Genomic DNA, 19,563 nt, shown 5'->3' on the forward strand with positions numbered 1-19,563 from the left:
GCACACACTGGGTCAGGACTGCTGTGATTTCATAGAGGAGACTCCCCAAAATCACATCCAACCTGAACCTGAGCCTTCCAAACAATTCCTGGCCATTTCCCTGTGTTCCAGTAGCTTCCACTCAAGGACTGCTTGGCTCTGACATTTTTGTAGTTGTCCAAGTAGCTGAAGACCCCACTAGAACAGACCCCACCAGAACACCCTCTCAGCCTCTTTACCAGACTAAACAAACTCTTCAACCTCTCTTTGCCCATCATGTCCTGCATGGTCCTGATTATCTTGTCCTCTGCAGGGACCTTTCCAGTTCTGTGGCATCCCTCAGACTGGGCACAACAGTTCAGGTGTGGGCTCAATAATGTCACACAGAAGGAAGTCACTGTTCTTGATCTGTGAAATCTGGTACAACACAGAACTGACAACCACCAGAAATTCCAGATCAGTTGGTATTTCCAAATCAAAAGCAATGACTCACTGGTTCTTTCTTCAAATCCAGTCTATATATGGTACAGTATCATGAAATATGATGACACACAGATTTGTAGTATTTTTTACTCAAAAGAGATGAGCTCAATGCTGACAGTACATTTTTTTCTGAAACCCTTGAAAACACACAGGGAGGGAAGTGCAGAATCTTACAGATACTCTTGTGAAAAATAACTTATGATTCACTACAGCCTCCCAGTACCCAAAAGTAAAGATACTGTCATGTAACTTCATTCTGAACTAAATAAAGCATTTGAAAACACTGTTTTAACAAAACGATTCTAAAAATGAATGTCTAAATAAATTAAATAAATAAAAATAAGAAAACTTACAAGGGTAAGCTGTTTAATGAAATAAGCAGAACAAGAGTAAGGTCTCAACATTAAGAAAATCACTCACAATCTGAAAGTCAGGGATAAGCTGTGGGCCCCTTTGTGGGGGAAAAAGCATATAAGACAATAACTAAAACACAGCAAAACCCTCCCAGTTTTCATTCCAATTCCCCATTAAATAATTTTGGAATTCTTCTCCTAAAGTGGACAATCCATAGCAGTTTCAATTCAATTATCCTACCCCTCTCTGTGCTAGAAGTAGTCCAAGAATTCTATTTAAAACATGCTTTCTTGGCTACAGTTTTGCTCTTTGCCACAGACAAAAGCATTTTGCAGACTGTCTTCACAGCCTGCTTCCAGAAGAACCAGTTTGGGTTCTGAAGGAAACCTGAATCTTTCCTTATCAGCTTATTTATTCAGCTTCTCAGTTGCCTGAATGCATACAAACCTGTGTATCAACCACACACATCAATCTAATAAATAAGGTGCAGACTATTAGAAGGCTGGAGAAGAACTTGTAATCACTTTCTTTGTGAGGACATTTCTATAGAATGGACTACAGGTAAGAGAATCTAATATATGTTGAATTAAATCCTGAAAAACAACTTCAATGCACTGTAAGCACAAAACACTGCCCTTTAAATTGCTTTAAAAAAACACTCAGCATGTTACAAGAAAGCAATCTGTATTTAAGAAAAGGCAGATAAATAATGTGTATTGGCTTTTACTAAGTACTAAGGACTGATCACCATTCTCTTCCTGAGAAATTGTGCCTGCACTTAAGAGATATTTGGTGTTGGAAGCAGGTAACTAAAAATCAGACAAGCAAGCTGTGCAGAGAGAAACAAGACAAGAGAAAATACATGGGATTTGAAGAGTAGCAGAGGAAGTGGAAAGTCAAACTAAGATGTGAAATGTTCCTTACTTCTGAATTTGTTACATGCTTCTCACAGTTTTCTATACCAAAAGTTCTGAGTATATATAGCAACTAAGAGCTGTACTTGAAAATAAGTTTATTTACACTGTGCTACAATGGTATTTTTTTATGTCAATGACTCCACTACTACTGGCTTCTGAGAGCATCAAGTACTCTTCCACATGGATTCTCTCAACTCAACAGTACAGAAGAGCCTCTTACGTCTAAAAATATTCAACCTTCACATTTTCTTATTTTTGGTATTTTTGTATCTCTGTGATATGAGTGAGCTGCACTAGAACCTGTCAACATGTAAAATATCCAACATTAATCCAGCAGATCACGTGGCCACTAGAACAGTGGCAAGGTGTCAATAGACTTCATTAATGTGGTTGAATTACAACACTACAGAGATTGATGATACACAATATTCAAGGCCATGAATACTAATACATAAATCCAACAGTATTTAGCCTAGATTAGATTTGCTAGCTGTCAGGCATTGTTACATAGCACGAATTTTCCCTGCTATTATCAAACCACTGCAGAGATGCAGTGAGACACAAAAGCCACTTGAGATGTCTGTGTCTATACATGCTGTGAGTATTGAGCAGCCTTCTGGAAGGAAAGAGCACCATACCTGATAGAAGTTTGTCTTGTGAGCTAGTGGCTTCTCCATCATATGCCACAAATACCCACAATAACACCAAGTGGTAACACATAGCCTAGAGAAGCTTTTCAGCTTTTGTTACTCTGACAAGGAGATACCATTATTGTAAGACACCAGAATGCATTTTTCTAAATGAATTGTTTTGAAAATAGCCCTTTTAAGACATATTTGTTGCCCAGCTGCCTCACAGGTTAATGAAATCAAAACCAGTTTTAAAAATTATGTCAGAGCTAGTTTTAAATTATCTCTTTTTTAGCACAGTCCTGCTATGCCTAAATTTTCTCCCTATATAGTATTGCAACTCTGTTGGCCCACAGACTGCACAAAGACTGCTGCTCCAAACACCACAGAATGACCTAGGTTAGAAAGACCCTCTGGAGGTGACCCAGTCCAAATTCCTGCTCCAAGCAGGTCAGAACAGACCTGGCAGCTTGGGGCCTCGTGCAATCCACTTGTGAGGATGTTCTCCACAAATTCTCTGTGCAATTACATGCAGATTTTGATTTTCTTTGTCTCTAACTGGCATTTTTTCATGTTGTAATTTGTCCACATGGCTTTTTGTCTTTTCACTGTGTGCCCAAAAGAAGAGTTTGGCTCCATCTGCTCTATATCCTTTGAAGGAGTCATTAAGACAGCACCAAATCTCATCTCAGCTTCTCTTTCTGAGGCTGGACCAGCTCAGGCCATCTCTGCTGGACTCCTGCCAGTGCATCACTGCTCTCCTTGCACTGCAGAAACCAAGCCTGCACACAGTGCTCCACGTGGCCTCACAAGGGATGAGCAGAGGGAACAATGACTTTGCCTTTGCTGTGCCTTGCTGGCTACACCCCTGCAATGCTCTGCTCTGCAGCTGGCTGCCTCTGCCATGAGAGTACACTGCTGACAGACAAAAATGAACTTCTTACCCATAAACACATCATCCCACAGGGCTAGTTATGTGAAAGCACTCAAGAACAAAGACTTTTTAGATTTAATCTGAAAGTGTGGAGGCATATTGGGACTTTTAGCTCTAAGCACTCTAGATATATGTGAATTAATGGAAGGAATTGTCATCAGCTCCCTCACATGCAGAATGTCCTGTTCTCCCACTCCTGTGCCTCTGTGAAAGACTGAGTGGAGATGGAGAGCTGGGCAAAAATAACCTTCAAGAGCAAATTGAACTTGCAGAGGTCAAAACTTCCAGGTAAAGAATATTTCCAAGGGTTAAACTTATCACTTCATTACAGCTCACACTTCAACACAGTTTACAAGCACAGCTTCCTCACAGGGATATTTACATTTTACCAATACCACCACCATGGCTGCCTACCAATGTGCTTAAAGAATGCCATATCAGAAATAAACAAACAAACTATAAAAGAAAAATCTTTAAAACTCTCCTAGAATCTAGGGAGAGATACAAACAAAACAAAACAAAAAAGAAAAAAGAAAACCCAACTGAAAAAAGAAGCCAAATGAAAATAAAGGAAAAAACAAAGATGGAAAGTTTGTTAAAAATTCATATTCTCATGCTCCATGCTCACACATTCATGTGTCTTTGTACCTTAATATTATAAATCTAAGGGATAACAATTTAAAACCATTAAAAAAAACCAACCAACCCCAAAACAATAAGAACAAAAACCCCAAATAACAATCCAAAACCAAAATCACAAAACAAAGCACCAGTAAACTGCTTATGATCATACCTCAATGACCTGCTTCCTTGAATTAAAATTACAACAATACAACAAAAGTGGAACTGGAAAATCCCCAAGATTTCTTAATACACTCCCAAGCTATTTTTCAGATCCAGACAGAAACTGCAAACCATCCACATTTATCCTTCTTTTTCAGTGAATCTATTATTACTGTTGGCTTTTCTTATCCTCCTGATAAGTCTCTTCTCTTTTGCCTACAACTTTTCCCTTTCAGAATTCTCATGGCCCCAAAAGGTTGAATTTTACTGTCATGGAGCCAGGAAGGCTCCAAGAATATACCACCAAAGATAGAAATGTGTCCTATCACCAGCAGTTCAAATGAGGCTTAGAAAAAAAGGAATATGGACACAACTTATTTAAAAGATACCAAACCATTTTAATAAACATTCCCTAGCTCAGAATGCAATGGTTTTGGTATAACTTGCCCAAACCATGATGGAACTAATCAGAGGCTGAATATTGTGGAAAACGTGGCTTATATTTTGTTAGAGGGCTAGAAAAAAGAAACAGCAATGGCATTACTAAATGAAAATATCTGGTAAAATTTGAAGCAAGATCAGTGATTTACCTTGTAAATCAAGCTACTCATTAAGGCTTAAGGTACTGTTTGCTATAAATACCAACAGAAGTCACTGACCCTTTTTTGCTGAGTGGAACCCCCCAAAAACATTAATGCACAAAAGAATATCATCTCCAGAAAAAATATACAGGACATGGAGAACACAGCAAGTGTCACTCAGCTGGCAAAGCTCTTCTCCATGGAGGGTAAAAGAAGAACTTTATGCACACACAAGGTGTGTATGCAACTTGTAACACATAGATTGTGTTTTACTCTAAAACAGGAAACCTTAGAGAGTTACAGCCTTGTGCTTACCCTGTAGCAGTTCTGCAGCACTGCCTGTAATTCTGACTATATGCAAAATATATTTTTATATAATTTTGCACTTTAATAGCAAGTCTTCACCCATTTATAGCAAATTACTAGCTAAATCTAGACCAGTAAGAACAAAACTCATGTGTTCTTGTTCTTCCTGTGTATGCTTTTTTGACTCAGAACTACTTTTTTCTTTAAAAAATTCACATTCTTAAGAAAAAAATCCAAGCAGAAATAGAAATTGCTTAGACCTAACTATATGACCACCACTGAACAGATGCAGAAACCACTAAAGATTAGAAATGCAAGCACTAAGCTAATTTTGAGATCTACGACCTTGCTTTAAAACTTCTAGAAAATACAAACCAAGAAGTATCATAAAGAGAGCAAACACAGGAAAGGCTGACAAATCAAAAAAAAAAAACCTGTCTGCTGGGAGTTTGCTTAATTATTAATTCTTACCTTCTGTGCTTAATCCAGGACTTGAAGTGAATTTTGCTACATCGACGATCTTCACAGCGAACTGCTGCCCCGTCTCCCTGTTGATGCATCGCCGCACCACGCTGAAGGGACCCCTGCAACACAGGGAAAAACCAGCAGTCAGCAACCATCCTCCTCCTCACTCTGCTTCTCAACAAGGTCCTGACTCCTGCAATCAAGTGCAGTATTCACACAGAACAGACCTCTTGTCCTTGCTGCTCATTAAATGTAAAATTAACAGTTCCCACTATAGACCGGCGTAAAGAACATCATGTGAGTTCTGTATTTTCCTATGTTAAAGACACATTCTCTTACCCTGCCCCTTTAGAAAGGCTATACTCTTAGAAACTTTATGTAATATGTAATTGACATCATCATTATTAAATTTTAAGTGGACCTTGTTTAGATGCAAAATCCCAATAGGGGGGAAAACAGAGGTGAGAAACCCATTCCTTCTTTCAGTTCTTTTCTAAAAGGATGATGGACAACAAGAGTAACAGAATTGTGAGTGGTTTCAGTTTGTCTGTTTTACACAAGCTAGGCTTATTTCAAGTGTGGCATCACTAGATATAAACAACCTATTATAAACAATCTATTGCACAGATTACAATAATTGGAGATTTCACAATTCCACAAAAGTTCATGATTTTCTCTCATCTGTGGCACTTAGAGAATCCCTGAAGCTACAGATTAAAAGATTAGAATTAGTTCAGTCAAATGTTACTATTGCACTCAAAAAAAAGAGTAGCTATTTTTCAGAATTGAAGTTACAATTTGCCAAAACATCAGTTAGAACAGTGGCAACCTTTAAAAAGCCACCAGCACAAATATGTATTTTTGGAAGCACCTTTCATTAGATGATTTGAGTTCTTGATGCCTTAACTTATAGTATGGAATCTTCTGTCCAATGTTAATAACACTCAGTACCATCAGATACACAGGGTAGGTCAAGCTTTCAAACATGAAGTATCAGCACAAAAACAGAATAGGATTGTTTCAAGAGTGCACTTGCTGTGGCAAATCAATCCTTTTTTACTGCTTCTTATTTAATGACAGACATGTGAGTTCTAAAGAAATCCATTCTAAAGTCTTCTCAAAAAGATGTGAGGGAAAATTTGAAGATAAAAAGAGCCTTTGCTCAGAAGTTTGTCTACTGAGTGAACAGTCACCTGCTGAGTGAAATAAATGCTTTAATATAGCTTGAAAGACAAATTCTTCCACTCAAACAATGAACTGGAAGTTAGTTGACACGTTTCTGAGCAATGAGACTGCAAAGTGACACCATTCTCAAAATAAAAGGTACCCTGAGGAGGCAGAAATGTCCCTCTGAGGGCACTTGCAAACCTAAATAACTGGCTTTTGGTATTCCTTTACACACCAGATGATCTGAAGTGTGCAGTTCATCACACTACCAAACCTGTACTCACATAGCTAAAATCCAGGTTTTGTACTCTTTCAGCATACAACATACTTGCAAAGATTTCTTGGAATAGGATTATTTCTGACAGAGAACATGAATACCAAAAGTAGTCAATGAATCCAAATCTAAATATTCACAAGTAAGGAAAATATTTATTAGCACAACTGTGGACACATGATGTACTCAGAACAAACTACTACTCAAGAAAATGCAGGTTTGTTTTCTTTTTCCCTTGCACCAATGAAATCCCCCACACTGATGGCTGTTTTCTCTTCTGAATCCACACCCCACTATTACTAAATATTTGGTCTTCTATCAAAAATTACCACAGATATTTAAAAAAAAGATGATAAATAAGCCTCTAATACATAGAAATCCACTTTCATCATCAAATGAAAAAAGTTCAACTGACTTCATTTGGCATTGGAAGGATACAGCTATTGACTTAGAATCCTTCCTCCATGTTTCAAAAAGTGATCTTCTATGAAAAAGTTCAAATTTATATAGATCAGTGTCACTTTCTTATTCCAAGTTCCTGCTTCCTCTTTTAGCATTGGAGTAAAATTGCTTTAAAATAGTAGAAATACATTTAGATTATGCTAATCTAAAAATATTTCAACACCTAAACCACAGCTTTGGAATAAGGCTGGCAACTCATCCTTTCACTCCTAATTGTTATAAACCACTAGAAACAAAACATATTTGATTCAAACAATCCTTTCTCTTTTCATTGTCATTGTTTTTTTCCCCCCACAAAGCTATTCTGGAGACATTAAAAAATACTTTTAACATATTCTGATACAGAAGAATAGATCACTGAAGTGCAGATACCTCACAACACCATATCCTTACTTGTAGGCACATCCCCAAATTCTGTGAATCCACCCAATCTCCATGAATATCATAATTTCTTGCTGTTGGCTGAGCTACTTTTAGATCTCCTGGTTTTGCCAAGCCTGGGCAGAAGAGCTTGCCCAGCCACCACAGTGTGTGTATGTGCTTTGAGCAGACAAAGAGAGCTGGAGGAATCATAAATCAAAAAGGAGCCTACAAACTGCAGTTCTCAGAGGGTCACATCTGTGTGTAACCCACCTTTATCCTGTACAACCATGCCCTGATTTCTTCTCCCATTACATATTAACATTTTAAAATCCTGACTTCCTTCCTGCATATTAAATCTGGGACAAAAAATTTAGAGCACTTTATTCAGTTCTGTAACAGAAAAGGTACAGAGACATTCCTAGAGTCTCAAAATTTATGGCCATATTGAAATGTGACTATGATTATAACAGAGATTTCTCTGTTTGGACTGATAAATGTCAAAGACTCTTTAAGTAAATAAAATGTGCTGTAAAGCACAGAATACAGGAATTGGGGTTGGAATCAAATGATCTTTAAAGTCTCTTCCAAACCAATCCATTTTGTGATTCTATGAATTCTGTGACACCCACACTCATTCTATTGAAACAATACAGCAATTTAATGCAGAAATAAAAGTACTTTTAAACACAACTTGAAGAAAGACTCAGCTATTTACAAACCTCAGACTTCCAACTTTTTTAAAATACTCTGATACTAGAGCCACACACAGCCTCAAACAAGTGTTAAGACAGTACACATTAGAGGAATGCATCCCATGACAAGCATTACAACAAAAGCTTAGTCCAATTTTATAGGAATATATTTATTGGAATAGTCCAATTTTAGGCCATTTTAAATCACTCACAAGACATGCCCTGATTAATTAAGCAGACATCACCACTTCCACGTGCCAAGTAACATAAAAGAACTTTTAAATAAGTTACGGTTGCAGTTAGTCCTCTCCAGCTGCAATGGCACACAGCAAGTTTACAAATTAAGTTATAACAGCCCAAGGTGATGCTGTATAACCTGAGTCAGAAAACAAGAATCTGTGTTTCCCGAAGTCTTTCAGCCCCTGAGTCTCAGCACTGAAACAACCCAGTGAGGAAAGGAACCACAACAATTCATGTCTCAGCTGAGATGAGGAGCTGCTCAACAGTTGTGCCTGCAGATGGGGAAATGTGTATCACATCCTTGCTAAATGACAATTTCTAAAGCTCATTTTGCCAACCCAGATCTACAGATCTAAAGTACAGAGGTGACACAGACTGGAGAAGGAACAACAGCAACCCCAGGCACAGATCATCAAAGCTGTCAGACACAGATAAGAATGCTTATTTACTAAAGGTAACTGAGTTGTGTAAGACTTCATTTTCTAAGTCATGCAAACTGCAATCATGTCATGTGCTTTATATTTCATTTCTCTCTGTGCTACCTTTAACAGACATAACCTGAGCTTGCAAAATCTGCAGTCAGCTTGCACACCAGAGACAACAGCAGCTTCTTAAAACATAAGGACAGATGATTTCTTCACTGCTATTTTATCAATGTTGGCAGCAGCACACTCCAACACCTGGAACACTTGGAGTTCCACCTACACCATATGCCAAAATCCAAAATGCATGAACTTAAACTGAAGCTGGGATGCATGATGGGTTTTGCTGACTTATGCAGATGGAAATTCAAGTGTTACATTACTGAGAAGGTTAGTGAGTACAAACAGGCCAGAAAATGTGGATTGAAATGTTAAAGAGGTTGTCTCATGTGTATCTATGAGCCCAAAATTTCAAATTAGCAGAGCTGGCCTGATGTAACCTTAACCCTTCTGAAACTATTTTCTGGTGATAACTTCACTGTCTAGCACAGAGCAGTTCATTTTCTATCAGCTAGACACAAACTTGAAGAAAATCAATTAATAATTACTCTTTCCTTCAGGAGTACAACAGCTGAATTAGAATAAAACCCTAAAACTTTGATAACATCAGACCCTTTTTCATCATCTCCTTCACTTTAAATTATTTTACTTTGTGTGTCACTGGGACTTCAAGGACAATTATCATAAACTGATATACTGCAAATTATCTTTTTATACCACAATCTTGTCAGGTTATCTGTCTGTTCTGCTTCCTGTCTCCTTTCCTTCAATCCCTGGAGGTCTGCTATTAGTGGCACCATATATTATTGACTAGGTTTTTTTTTTTTTTTTTGTCTTTACTTAGAATCAGGAATGAAACACAAGAGATGGATTTTTGTGTTCGGACTTCATTATTTACTAATTCTTATTTATAGTATAGACAGGTCTGCAGAGGAAATGTTGGTGGATTTAGCTAGTTCAAAGTTTTTTAAAGCTTAACTATTCAATTAAAAACTAACATCTAGATTATTTATAATTTTGACTTAATGACCCACAGTGCAGTACTTTCTATCCAACCAAAAACTAATACTGAAAAGAAAAAAAAGGAACAAGAAACAAAGCCCAATAGCTTCAATCTTGTCCCATCCTATCACTATATTCCAAAACTTCAAATTCTAAATCCTCTACCATGTGATATTACACTCTTCTATTCAAACTACACCCCAGTGATTTTAACTCCATCACTCAAATCTGGAAGCCTTCTCCAAGGCTTCCAAGTCAAAAGCAATGTTCTTTTGAGGGTCAGAAAGCTCAAAACTCTCAGGCTTCAGGGTTCCAATAGTCTGCAAGAACTGACTGTGGTTGAAATCCACCACAGCCTGTGTCCCTCAATGAGCTGAGCCCACCTGAGTGAATGGAATTCCTGTAAAGACACTTCCTGAGCCCCTTTGCTTCCGTCTCAAAATTTGAGATTTTAGATCGTATCAGACCATCACAAACTTGCTCAACATCTCTTCCAAGGGAGTCCCATTTTTTTAGGAACTTAATATAAAGCAAGGTGTTTTGGCTTTCTAATTCTTTCTCATTAAGTTAAAAAAAGAAAAACTAGTTGAACATTTTGACAGAAAAAGCCCCAAATAATGAGCAACATCTCCTGCACTGAACAGAGTGCTCCTTTAAAAATGACCTTCCATTTAAAAGTAAAAGGCCTGGGATTCTTTTCCTTATTTAATAAGATTTAATAGTTAAGAACTTGAAACATGCAACACAGGTCTTAAAGTCACCCTAATTCAGAATTTTAAATATAAGATCAGTGTTTTCTAATAAAGGTTCGTTCAGTCGGTTGCAGTAAGATACCATAAGTGTACACACATAAAAAAAGACATTTACACCTGGATTTTTTTTTTCTTTTTAATTTAAAGGTTGCATATTTGCTTACTTAAGCAGTAAGCACTTCTTTGTACTAACATGGTTAATACCCTCAAAACAATTGTATTCAAACTGATGACAATTACTGGGAAGAAAACAATTTGCAACTGCATTTAAAGAGACAGATCTTCTTCCCTCTTCACTCATCCACACAATTTATAAGATATATTTGTTCTTTAACTTTCCCTTTGCCTTTAATTGAAGTGAGCCTCTTTTGAAAATTAAGTACTCCCAAAATTAATTAAACCTCCATTAGTCACTGTATCAGCTCATTTACACATGGCACTAAAGCTTAAAATAGTGATTGAATCTTCCTGTGAAATAGCACTTCAGATTAGAGGGCAGCCACATTTAGGAAGCCATTGCTGGCAATGCTGGGTTGACACTTTTTGTTTTATTCTCAAAGGAAAATTTAAAATAATGCATTATGATGACTATGGCACATTTGGGATGAAGATGTGACACTCCAGAAAACTTGATATCCCAGTACAAGCCACAAAACTGAGTTCCCAGACAGCAATATTTCTATCACATTCTACCTATTTCTACTTTTCAACAGCTTACATCTTTGAAACCAAGTCTGTGTTTAAACTCAGCTTTGGGGTGAAACCTACAAAGAACAAAGCACAGGACAGCAGTACACTGGATCTCATCCCAATACGGATACATATTAATATATACTATCTAATATTAATCCAAGGGGAGAAAAAAGGATATATAAAACCAAATCTTAACCAATGCTTTCCATCCACAAGAAAACCAGAGAAGGGGCAGCACTCCAGTGCCTGTGAAAGAGAAACAGTCCTCAAGAAAACCTTAGGGTATGCTTGGAATCCATGCAGCAAACTGAAAAAATATTTACCTTTAATTTCAGAGATTTTGTGAAGTAATTCAGAAGTTTGTTTCCATGGTTTTGTCAGTATAAAAGCAAAATACAGGCAGAAAGAGATTTTTTCTGCTGTCATGTCTTTCATATCTCCAAGCTAAAAGGGGTATAAGCTATCCTTAAAAGAACAGCCGCCTCCAGCAATAAAAATTCTAAGTTTGTGGTCAGATTTTTCTTCTTATCAAAGAAAAAAGTCAGAACCATTTTATCAGCCATTCTTTATATCTACCAAATTTCTTAAGCATACATATATTGTAAACAGATGCTGGTATGTAAAAATATCTTTAATGTATCCATAGTTTGTAAACAGCTCTTCTTTTACACTGAGTGGCTGAGATATTGAGGGGATAGAAAAGGAAGCACACTGAGATAAGATACTCACTAAATTCACTGTTCCATTACGAAATAAATATTTCAGCACAGCAGGCACCTACAACATGCTTCACACACAAAGGATTCAGAAAGTATTTTTATGTTCACATATGCTTCATTTTCTGAATTCCACAATTACCTGTTAACATTAACCTTACCCTTGTCAATTCTCCTACTTTATTCATCAAGTCACAAAAGGGTTTAAGCTGAAGGGTACTTCTGAAGGGATGTGCTTAATAAATCCCATCAGAACATGTACTTGTTGCTATCAAAAATGATACTTCCATTGTTTGTTTTTCTTAAGAAAACAGAAACTATCTCCCTCTTCAAAAGCAAGCATTTGCAAATAATTATTTACCTCAACACACAGAGAAGCAACTCAACAGAGAAGCAAAATCTGTTTTCAATAAATATTGTAGTAAGAGGTTTCATGGTCTTAAAAAGAATTGTTCTGAACACTGCAGCTGTAGCAGAGCCAGAAATAGGAATCTTTTGGAAGAAGGTCCAACAGGAGCTGCTGGGTGGCTTCCAGGGGCCTCAAGTCACACACAGGTCACAGCACACCAAGGTCTTGTCTGCCTGGCACCCAAGTGTGGTGACTGCTCCAAACAGAGCCACAGCTCTGGCACAGAGCAGCCTTCAAGAGCCTCTCCTCACATCTTCCCTTATTCTGCTCTTTTCAACTCATTCAAGGCCATTTCCAAGTGAAGGGTCAACACCTCAAATTCAAGCAACTACCAAGCAGACTTCTTAAGGAAGGCTCTTGGCTCCACAGATTCCTTTTGTTTCTCATTTCTTCCCTGGTATGTTTCAAATCATTCACTATTAATTTGCTTTTGCTACAAGATTGCACACTGGACACTCTTTTCACTTTCCTGGAACAGCACACAGGTCCTAAGCCATGATTCCAGAATTAATCTTCAGGAAGTGACTGATTATTTGTCCCATTTCCAAATGGATGAAAGAAGGAACAAAAATGATTTTTAGGCATGTATGCACTAAGCACACACAGGTAAATGATGAGACATTTCCCTGAGGTATAAATATTTACAAGGATCTCAGAAAATTGAACTTTCCAATAAGGGTTTTTTGACTGTTTTTTTAACTCTTGGTATGAAAGAAGAATCAGAATTGGTTCATTAAGCTGAAATGAAACGTTCTGCTCCCTCAGCAATAAAGAACTCAAGAAACTGATGACAAATACAAGTTTCTCTCTGGTTCACCTTCAGGTAGATGAGAATCTGTATCTCATACAAGAAGTGATTTCGGGCCAGTGAAGACTGGTAATCAAAGCACAGTTTCTGGTCCTTGAACAGGAGAGGGAGGAATAAGGAGAGCTTTGTCCACTGATAAATTTCCACAGTGACTATTGGAAGAAATTCATAGACTCAAGATCCTCAAAATTTTATTTTTACAATCAAACATTCTGCAACACTTCACAGAAAAACGAAACATGCCAGCAGCTGAATCAAATGCATCAGCTCAAGAGTGTTCAGAAAACTGATGTTGCTCTCCTAACAGACCCCTTAATATGTGACCAAGTGTTTTGCCTGTTTCTCTTCCTTGCAAAGGGAAAGAACAGAAAATCAGGAAGGAAGTGAACAAAAACAGAAAAAAAATCTAGAACTGCTTTAGGTATTAAATCATTCAACAGTGAGGAGAAAAGCAGCAAGAATGAACAAATGTGTCAAAAAAAGAACTTCAATTACAGGAACAAAAGGGAGTATATTAAAAATAATAGCTTTGCCTCCAAAAGAAGAGATGTTGAGCACCTTCAGGCTCAGCACATCAGCTGGAGGTGATGATCACTATTTTTCTCTTTTTGCTATTCAGAGAACATTTTTATCCATTCATGTGTACCACAGCCTTGTTCCATGCCAGGCTGTGGCCTCACCAGCATTTCTCCAGCAGAGCACTGGCCAGAGCAGCAGCCCCTCTGGCTACTGCATCATCCCAGAACAGCCTGGCCATGGTCACACTCAAACAAATCAAAGGAGAAACTAAAACTGCTCACAATACCCCAGACAATCCAATTCTCCCTTTTTTCACTGTGTTGTTTTTCAGTCAGGGCAGATGCTTGGCTTGAAGCACAGCTGTGCTAAGGGCTGTGTCCAGGCAGTCAGACCCAGCAAGGAACAGCTGGGGAGGTTCAGCAGCTGCTGCTGCTAAAGCTGAACCTTGTCTCAGACCACAGTGATCTTTCACTGGGTCCTACAGCCCCCTGGGACCTGCACCAGCTCTTCACACCTGCACTCCTGAAATGAGGCAAAGGAACTGACCTGACAGCCTTGGGTATTAAATCCACATACAGCTGCCTCCACTGTGTTATTTGTGCTGCAACTACAACTAGTTTTGATTGCAGGCAGCACACACAGCAAGATGAGTAATAAAACCAGGAATATGTCAGCCAGCACTGCTGCCAAAAACTCCTTATTGAAATTACAGCCTCAGGTGAATGCAGATGCATTAACCACTCCCTACACCATCTCTGGCCCTGCATTCTGGTTAGGTTACCTTTTAAACTTTCCCTTTATGACTTTTACTGTCCACTTTACATCAGTTAGTCCTGCTAACAAAACTGAGCTTACATACTATTTCCTCTACTCTCCCTCATGGATTTATTCAAGCCTAACAAAACTTTTTTTTTTTTTTTTTTTTTTTTTTTTTTAATTACAGGGTCTCATTTCAGAATTTGCCTGTTCCACTTCTAATTTTTCCTAATAAAAGCAACCAGAACTGTGAATAGAACTCCAGATGAGATCTTAGCAAGAGTTTGCACAACACTAACAATATTTTCTTCTCTGCTGGAAATAGTGTGCCTGGTACACAGTGCTGTACTTACCCTGTAAACACATAGGTTATTAATAATTATATTATTATAACACAGCCACTATAGCTGTGTTCTACTGCTGAATTGCTGAGAGTCAACCAGCCTCAGTCTACCCAGAGGTTGTTACTACTTTTTCCATTCTCAAGTGGTGAGTCCTCTTTCAGAAGTTCCTAATTTCCACTAGTAAAGTTCTTTCTGGATGGTGTCCATGTCCTCCTCTGCATTATCCTCAAATGCTGCCTTGCAGGAAGGATACTTTAGCTGTAACAGTACAGTTCAATTGAGCACTTTTTAACTTTAAAATAACCCAACAGGCATATAATCCAAAACTGGCCAATGACAAATCTTCATTTTTCCACTATTTCTTCTCTGAATGCCCTGTGTTAATTTCTTCTTTAATCCAATACAGACTACTTAGATTTATCATCCTGCTATATTTCTGTCTCTTTTAAAAAACACCAGCAACTCAAAGTATAAGAGGGAAGTCAGAGAGAAGCACTAGATGATCTGATTCATAAAAGTGTTTTTCTCATTGCTTGGAATACATCAGCACTAATTCACCTGCCCAACACTACTACCTTACAAAATCAGAAGCTTCCTACAGGTTCATTACAAAGGTACATCTAACTTGCATAGGCCACTACAGAAGTAGAGAAGAAACTCAACATTTTTAATGGAAATAACCTCATTTAAATATTGCTGTTATGTCTGTGGTAACATATGACAGTTCCTCAAAATTGAAAATGTATCACCTTTATATTGCATTATATGCAAAAAAATAGCAACTCTTTAAGAGCCTCTCTTTTCCCCTTATATGACTAACAACAAATTTAATTTGCTACCACTACATAGGAAAGTCTAAAACTTAAAGGCCAGCAATGGTCAAACAAAATATTTTCATAACACGCACCTAGAACTAAACAGAATTTAGTCTGATAGTCAGCAGAATCAAAATTGCTTCTTGTATAGCTCAATATTAATTATTGTTTCTAAAAAGACAACAACAGAAGCAAACCAAAACCAACAATTCAGTTCAGTGTGGCTGTCACTAACAATCACAGGCTCAGGGATATTTCTATGTGCATTCCAATTCCCCTTCAGAAGCAATAAAGAAATTACTGAGGCAGTAAGAGAAACCAAGTTTCTAAGTAAGAAAATTCTCCATTGCAGCACTGATCAGTAAAGCCAAATTATCTGAAACAACTTGATCCAGACAGACTTTCCTGTACTTCTTACAGGAGTGTGGCCTCTGAACTGCCAAATACATTAACATGCTAGGAAAAGGAAAAGGATCCTGAAAAGAAAGTCTGTCTTGTGCGTTTAAAAACTATTAAATTTCATAAGCTGTCATCAAAACTGTGTATGAAATGATGGAAAGCATAAATACTTGAGGTTTTCTGTAAAATTGTTGGAAAACTTCCAGTATTTCAGAAATTAAATTTACTACTCAACTCGTCAGCCTTTAAGGTCATTTATAACATTTCAAATTATGGAAGGATTATGAGATTTATTAAGAACATTCAGCTGAATATTGGGGAAAAAAACCAACTTTCTAGTTATGATATTTATAAAAGGTTGTTGAATTCTCTTTCCAGCAGAGAAATGAATGAATTCTGACTCTTAAGGTCTGAAGTTTTCAACAATGTACTGAAATGAAAAATCTGTCACAGATGAGGAAAATTTAGTTTCTCTATCTGGATCTGCTGGGTTTCTGAACAGCAGTTTCTTGTACTTTTACATATTTAATGCATATAAACTACTGCTTGAAGTCATGGTATTTTTTCTGGTTTCAGGTGGTTTTTTTCTATTTTTTTTTTAAAGAATAAATTATGATTTTCTTTTAAGAATAGATTTCAGCAGTCTAAGACTCTATATGAGAAAAATATTAGTCTATACACCATCTGTATTAGTTCAGCCTTTTCCTGCACTGAAATAAGTTAATTTTTAGTAGTTCATTTAGAGTTGGACTCAATGATCTCTATGGGTCCCCTCCAAATCAGAATATGCTGTTATTCTGGGAAATACCATCTCTCTTGCTAACTTAAAAAATTAAACTAAAACTATGATATGATTCTACAGTTCTTGGGAAAAGCTAATACAGCTATTAGAAAAAAACTTTGAAACTGAAAAGAACTATTTACCTGACTAAATATCTGGATGGTAACAAATACCCTCTCTAAGTATTTAAATTTAAAATACCACCTTCCTGTCAAACAACTGTTTATGGATTTTAAATTCAGCTCTTCATGTGCCAAAGTAAAGGTCTCTCCTTAGCAAAATCTTGGCACCATGAAGATTCAGCCATACAGAATCTCTCATATTAAGTGCAGGACAGTTATTCCTGTGTGAACTATAACCACCTACATGACAATTATTAGTACACATGCAGCCTAATGCATTACATGATCATTTCACAACTCCTTTATTTTAAAACCCACAATGTTTTCTAATGGCTAAACATTTAACAGAACTGTTAATTGAAACAAATTTAGTTAAAGTAAAGCTTTTACTTAAAAGCCACATAAAATATTTTTTCCTTTTTATTTTTCCCCATTCCAAAAAGGGAAAGCTGCCTGGATGAATCTCCCAGTGAGCTCTGAGCACAGCTGTACTGAAGTTTGTGCCAAAACCACTGTGAGGAAAGCACAGGGCGCCAGCAACCTGCCAGGAGAGGACAAGGGTTTTACTACTGCTTTTCACAAAAGACCAAACAACAAATTACTTCTGGAAACACAAAATTAGCAGGAATCAGAGCACAGACTCCATTGGTGCAGGACCAAATAAAGTGCTCATGCTGAAACATCCCACACTCCTGCAAATGATGATCTGACCTTTGGAACACTGACCAAAATAGGAAGCTGAATCCAAGGTCCAGGTCAGGAACAGCATCTGACATTTCACCAGGTTCCAGCTGCCCTTTATTTATGTTCAAACAGTGACATGAGCAGCCAAGCAACACCTTGGGTCCATGAGCAGATCTCAGCTTGTTTCCTTATGTTCTCACACCAAAAAGCATAAAGTAGAAATATTCTTCCAGTCACGTCACTTCAAATTCAAATCAAACTAAAAGTGATTTCACCTGAAGTGATAAATGCTGTGATTTCTCATTTGGACCACAGAATCAAATTCCTTCCCTAAATTACTGTCTCAAAGCACCAAACCACCTGTGCACCAATGTTCTTAAAATAAACCAAAATTCAAAATATCCACTGACACTGATAGAAGTCATAAAGAAGAATAAGGAAACTTCAATAAGAAACTTGCTGCTGCCTGTTTGAGGCATTCCCAAGCGTTGCTCATTTGGCTGCCACAAGCAGCTGGTGCTGCTGCCACTGGAAAGGAGCCCAGCAGCAGAAGTGCAGCTTCCAGCTTTGTTCCAGGCTATACACACATGGGGAAATAAGCACATCTCCACACCAACTTCCCTGGCAGAAAACAGGCAAAAAATAGAGAATTTGACAACCCTGGTTTGAATGATAGCACATTCTTGAAGCTATGAAGAATCCCAAGTAATCAAAAAATAGGGTTACAAATGTGAACAAAACCAGGATTTAAAATTGCCAATTGCTTTTGGACTAATAGTATACATCTACACTATGGAAACCTACCATAGCAGCCTGCTGCTTTATACTACAAATTGCATTGAAAATTCAAGTCTAACCATATTTTTAGATGAAGGCTACACAAAACAGAGCCAGAAGTTAACTGCTAAGAAAGGCAACATTTAGGAAAAAGTGAATGAGGAGAAATGTGCTGGCAGTTGAAGATGGGGGAGAGGGAAATGGGAAGAAGAAATCAAATTATCATACTATATTTTCTTTATTATGCTTCTCTAGTCAAAACAATTTGAAGAAGGAAAAAAAAAGAGAAAGACAAGTGCTACAGACTGCAGAGAATACAGAGCATTGCTCAACCACAGAACACAACTCCCTGCTGGCATGCTTTTCAAATAACTCCACAACACTGCTTGTGAAGATGCAAAAATATAAATACCCAACACCTGATACTTTGGGTGATGCACATGAAAATGAAAACCAAGACCCAACCACAACCAACCTCCAAAACTTTTATGATGGTTGTTAGTACCTTCAAACACCCACCCAGCACTTTTTGAGTCAGTAACTGGGCAACTGTTCATGCAGTTGAAGTGGACAGCAAAGGGTTTTTTGGCTTTTAGGAGCACAAGATCAACTTTGACAGCTCAGGCTTGTTAGGAAAGGACAGGCTCCAAAAAACGGGGGCAAAGCAGTTGTGCCAACAGGCTAATCACTCTGGAAAAGGAGCATTTTACACTTGGGTGCTGTTATGGGCTGGGGAGAGTGAATTTTCCTCATAGTAGCTAATATGGGGTTATGTTTTGGGACTGAGAGGGAAATAAGGATAATGTCTCACCACCCTCATTGCAAAGAATGTCCAAACTTCTGTCCAATTTTAACCAACTCTACTTAAGTTTAAA

General features: G+C 37.6%; 1 protein-coding gene across 4 annotated transcripts in view; it reads right to left on the reverse strand.

Moving 5' to 3' along the window:
- The window catches only part of CASK (calcium/calmodulin dependent serine protein kinase), a 186,807-nt gene that overhangs the window by 132,030 nt on the left and 35,214 nt on the right, over positions 1–19,563 (reverse strand). For all 4 annotated transcript variants that reach the window (XM_056482692.1, XM_056482688.1, XM_056482682.1 and 1 more), the window contains exon 2: positions 5,438–5,550. In XM_056482692.1, coding sequence (XP_056338667.1) covers positions 5,438–5,550 — 113 coding nt within the window. The remainder of the gene's footprint in view (positions 1–5,437; positions 5,551–19,563) is intronic.

This window comes from Oenanthe melanoleuca, chromosome 1 (assembly GCF_029582105.1).
Source record: "Oenanthe melanoleuca isolate GR-GAL-2019-014 chromosome 1, OMel1.0, whole genome shotgun sequence".
Taxonomy (NCBI): Eukaryota; Metazoa; Chordata; class Aves; order Passeriformes; family Muscicapidae; genus Oenanthe; species Oenanthe melanoleuca.